General features: G+C 49.4%; 1 protein-coding gene across 1 annotated transcript; it reads right to left on the bottom strand.

The window, feature by feature from the left end:
* Nucleotides 1–907: 907 nt before the first annotated feature.
* On the bottom strand, nt 908–2,837 carry CEBPB (CCAAT enhancer binding protein beta). Its single transcript, XM_050918146.1, has one exon. It carries the CDS (start codon nt 2,524–2,526, stop codon nt 1,537–1,539), a length of 990 nt encoding a protein of 329 aa, XP_050774103.1. The 5' UTR covers nt 2,527–2,837; the 3' UTR covers nt 908–1,536.
* Nucleotides 2,838–4,818: the final 1,981 nt, after the last annotated feature.

Here is a 4,818-nt window from a genome sequence, read left to right as displayed (position 1 = left end):
GGCACGTACACAAGAGCAAACTATAGAAAGTCAGGTGTAACTCTCAGGCTTTGACAAATCCCACATGGTACATCTGCTGGCAGAGTCTCTATTATCTTTGTCACAAAGTTCTTATGGCTCCATACAAACATTCTCCTATATCCTAACTTTTACCCTAAACCACATACCTGACCCTGTTCACTACCACCACCATTACCAGACACCCACCTTTCAAAAACTCAACCATCTCAGCAGCTTCTTTTAGAGAAACATTTTAAAAAGAAGGCTCAGTAGGAAATTATAGAGAGAGTTGTTCACACATTTATCACTGGGCCTAGTTATGTGAGAGGGAGGTCCCTCATTGCTGGCCCAAATTTACCACCATCCAACAAAAAAAAAAAAGCCATGTTATCACTATTCATTGCTGTAAATCACAGACATCAGAAATGCTGAGTCAGAAACTGAGAGGAGGCAAGAACTTGAGCTTTAAAGAAAGAATTCCTCCTCATTTCAAGCTTCCTCCTTTACTTTTTCTTTTCCCCAGCCCATCCCACGCTTTAACCTCATCCCTCGCTTGGAGAGACTCCCTCAAACATTTTTCATGGTTTGGATGGCACATCTGGGTCTTGGCATGTTGAGAGTTATGAGTGTTGCAAAAAATCCCAAGCAGCATTTAACTCAAGGGATTAGAGTGAGGCAGCAAGGGGGACTGGCTGAAGCTCCCACCCCCGCTCTTCTCTGGTTCTCTCCCGTTTTTTTGCTGAGTCACAGAGAAAGTCAAAAGGCCAACAGAAAGCCCTGATTCCTGACACAGCCGGATCGAGCTGGCATTTCAACTGATTTCATTCTGGCTTTAAAGTGCCTTTAAAATAAAACAAGTTTCCTTTTTTTCCTAGCCATAAAGTTTATTAAAATTGTTCATTAATGCTTCAAATGTAGCAAGAACGTTTATAGATCCCAAAATATACATATGTGTTTTTTCTTATAGAAATATTCTTTATAATAAAAAAAAACCCCGCAGGAACATCTTTAACAGATTACTCAATTCATGACTGACAGTTACACGAGATTGCATCATGTGTACACAGCATTCCCAGCCATGTTTAAAGGATTGCATCACTCTCTGCTTTTTCTCTCCCTCTCTCGCTCTGTTTTAAATAACACGAACATTCAACAAACTCTGCAGAGAGACCGCTTCGGGGAAAGGGGAGCTCGGTGGGACTGTAACATTACAAAAAAAAATTACCATCAGCAACTGTCATTCCGCCACACGGTGCTGAGGACCCTGGCGCCCGCCAGGAGAGTCCCTCTCCTAGGACAAACAGGCTGCGGCGGAAGTTTCTTCCACCAAATTGCAAATAAAAGACAACAACAAAACGAAAACCTTGAGTCTCTCCCCATTACTTCCCCCGCCCCGATCCAATCTGTCCTCATAGGGGAGGGGAAAAGCTGCCACCAATCCCCTCCCCCATCCTTCCCCAAATTCAAGCCCTTTCTCCCCCCTCTCTCCCCCCCCAACCCCAACCACTGCGGCTCTAGCAGTGTCCAGCGGTGGGGCTAGCAGTGGCCTGATGTGGCCAGCAGGGGCTCGGGCAGCTGTTTGAACAAGTTCCTGAGGGTGCTCAGCTCCCGGGAGAGCTGCTCCACTTTCTTTTGCAGCCGCTCGTTCTCGGCGGTCAGTTCCAAGACTTTGTGCTGCGTCTCCAGGTTGCGCAGTTTGGCTTTGTCCCGGCTCTTGCGCACCGCGATGTTGTTCCTCTCCCGGCGGATCTTGTACTCGTCGCTGTGCTTGTCCACGCTCTTCTTGGACTTGTTCTTGCCCCCAGGGGTCCCGGCGTAGCCTCCGCCGCCGGATTTGGAGGAATCGGAGGGGTTGGGGGTGCCGGGGGGGCTGGAAGAGGACGACGTGGACAGGTTGCCGCTGCTGCCGCTTGGCACCGATTGGTAACCGAGGTAGGAGCGCATGGTGCTGCCGTAGGGGGAGGACATGCCCCCCGGCCCCGGCCCCGCGCCCCCTTCTTCCTTACGGGGCCCTTTGCAAGAGTCCAGGGACTCGAAGACTGGCTCCACTTTGGTCTCCACGATCTGGGGCGGGAAGCAGGTCAGCAGCCCCCCCGGCTTGTGGCCCTGACCGGCGCCCGGGTGGCAGTGCCTGGGCAGGCTGATGTAGGTGTAGTCGGGCTTCTTGCTGCCGCCTTTATAGTCCTCGGAGAAGAGGTCGGAGAGGAAATCTTGGCTGCTGCTGCAGGGAGGCTCAAAGTTGCCCCCTGCTGCTGCTGCTGCTGCTGCTGTTGCGGGAGGAGGCTGCTGCGGCGGCGGCGGCGGCTGGGATGCTAAGGGGTCCAGGTAATGGCTGATGTCGATGGTTCTCTCGTGGTCCCCTACGGTGAACTCAGTCATGGAGCGGCCCCCTGCCGCCCGCGGGTGCACCTTGCTCAGAGCAGCCAGACAGTCCGCCTCGTAATAGAAATTAGCCACTTCCATGGATTTAAAGGCGGGAGGCTGGATGGGGAGGCATGCTGGGTCCCAGGCCACCAGGCGTTGCATGAAAGCAAAGGGGGGGTGCAGGGAGGAGGAGACAGCGCAGGGGGGCCCCCCCAGCCACAGGATCAAGCTGCCAAAGGTGACGTGGGGGGCCTGCAACTCCTGCCTCAGTCTCTAGTGCTGGGTCCGGCTTCCCAGCTGTGCTGCCCACCTGGGCTGGCTCAGATCCTGCTGCGGCGACGGCTGCTGCTTCTCCTCCGGACCATCTGGTTCTAGGTCCCTGAGTCCTAAAGTCTCTGACTTAGGAAAGTTCCTTTGCTGTTATTTATAGGGGCGGTGGATCCCATGGCAACAGGAACGTCACTGGCTGGCTGGCTGCCACCTGGTGCACACTTTGTACAGTTGTAATCGTAAACTACCGCCTCTAGCTCCGCGGGAGGCACTTGGTGTGTGTGACTCTGACCTAGTCATTCATAAGAAAAACAGGGCTGGCTTCTGAGCAGAGGGGACTTATTCTCACCATCATTAAAGGGAGGGAAAGATCTGAGTCGGAGAAAGGGAGCGCAGCCTTCTCCTTTCTTCTCTCCAGCTGTTGTCAAATCTCTAGGAGATGTCACAGGATTGGTAATCAACCCTGGTGTGACCCGAGGACATAGACACAAATGCATGCACAGTGAGACACTGCGTCTGCCCATGTACCAGTCTGGGCATAAACCCTTGAGTCTCTCCCCTGCCTGATCCAATCTGTACTCAGAGAGGAGGAAAAAGCAGCCACCAGCTCCACCCTTGTCCTTCTTCCCCAGATTTCAGCCCTTTTCTTCTCCTTCCCCAACCCAAGCCACTCAGCAGCGTCCAGCTGTGGGGACAGCAAGTGGCCAGATGTGGCTAATAGAGACAAGTATGGGCTGGATCCATTGCCTCTGAGGCTTGTGATGTCTGTAGATTTCATCTGTAGTTCTTAAAGTGTTGTACAAAGGCCGACGAGTGTCAATATTCTCATTTTACGCATTAAGGCACAGAGGTTAAGTGATTTACCCAAGGTAGCTGATCCAGTCAGAGGTAAAGCCAGGCAGAGCCATCCCTTGGGTACGGCGAATTGGGTCGACCACTCCGGGCCCCACGCTTTGGTAGGCCCTGCAGGCCAATGCAATTGGCTGGTGTGGTCAGTCCCATAAGTGACGGGTCAGTCAGTCTCAGAAGTGACGGATTCATTACTTCCACCCTGGGCCCGTACCCCCTAGAGACAGCCCTGGAGCTAGGAATAGAAGCCAGATCATAATACCAATTCAGTGCCCTATGAATTTTATCATGCTGGCAGGCAAAATTGTCCCATACAGACGCACTCAGAAGCAGGTTGCCACCGTGGGTGTAAGAAGCATACTGTGTTGGGCTCAAACCAGGGTAAGGCACTGCCTCAGAAGACCCATTCTGTATCTGGCCGTGATTAGAAGTGCCAGGCAAATCCAAAACTCCCCTTCCCACCTCTGTGTGCAGGGCCGATGGCCTTAAAGTTTGACCTGGTATGTTTGCCTTATATGGTATGTTGCAATTGTCAGAGTACACAAGTGCTATGGAGTTTGTGCTCTGGGAGTTGTATTTAAAATTAATGGGAAAAAGTGAGAGAGATATATACGTAAAGGTATGGAATGCTATGATTTATTAATTTATTAAGCAGAATTGACTTGGAGGGGCCATAGTAAATTTGGGAAATAAGAATAAATTCTTATGTCCATTTTAATTAAAGACACCCACCTTGGGAATCAAACTTATGTTTTCCCTTTTACTCCCACATTTACCTGTTTACAAGCTGGTGATTCATGCTCAGAATAAAAGACATCAATATAAAACAAAACATATAATTAAAGGAAGTAGGAGTGTCCTTCGTTTCAGTAAAGAAGACCAACACTGCAGAGAAAATGACACTGCCTCATAGAATAATGTGAAGCAATCCTGCGGTGTGGGAAATATTGCAACGTTAAGCCAGAGGAACAGGTATTGCATTATACGATTCCAACAGTCAACTGTTCATGAATGTTCAAACCTCAGACTTTGAAAAGAGGAAGAATTAAAAAATCAGCCTATGAAGCTTGCTTTCTTTCTTTCTTTCTTACTTTCTTTCTTTCTTACTTTCTTTCTTTCTTTCTTCAAAAGTTTTAAACTTCAGTAGCAAATATACACTAACAGGTTTGTAGACTTCTAATATTTCTGTCTTTATTCAGTAGTCTTTGGTGAATTGCATTTGTTAATAAGGATATTTAGTTGTGGAGTTGGGCTTGGACAAAGAATTCTGGATCCAGAATGTTGTGGCTTGAGCCTACATCTTTATAGATCCAAACATCTCTACAGAATGCAAAT

This window comes from Gopherus flavomarginatus, chromosome 11, assembly GCF_025201925.1.
Source record: "Gopherus flavomarginatus isolate rGopFla2 chromosome 11, rGopFla2.mat.asm, whole genome shotgun sequence".
In the NCBI taxonomy this organism is placed as follows: domain Eukaryota; kingdom Metazoa; phylum Chordata; order Testudines; family Testudinidae; genus Gopherus; species Gopherus flavomarginatus.
The sequence above is the reverse complement of the archived record's forward strand: the minus strand, read 5'-3'. Positions and strand labels throughout refer to the sequence as shown.

Excerpts from the sequence above, each read along its gene's own strand:
- CEBPB (XM_050918146.1), bottom strand. The coding sequence starts at position 2,526 with ATGCAACGCCTGGTGGCCTGGGACCCAGCATGCCTCCCCATCCAGCCT.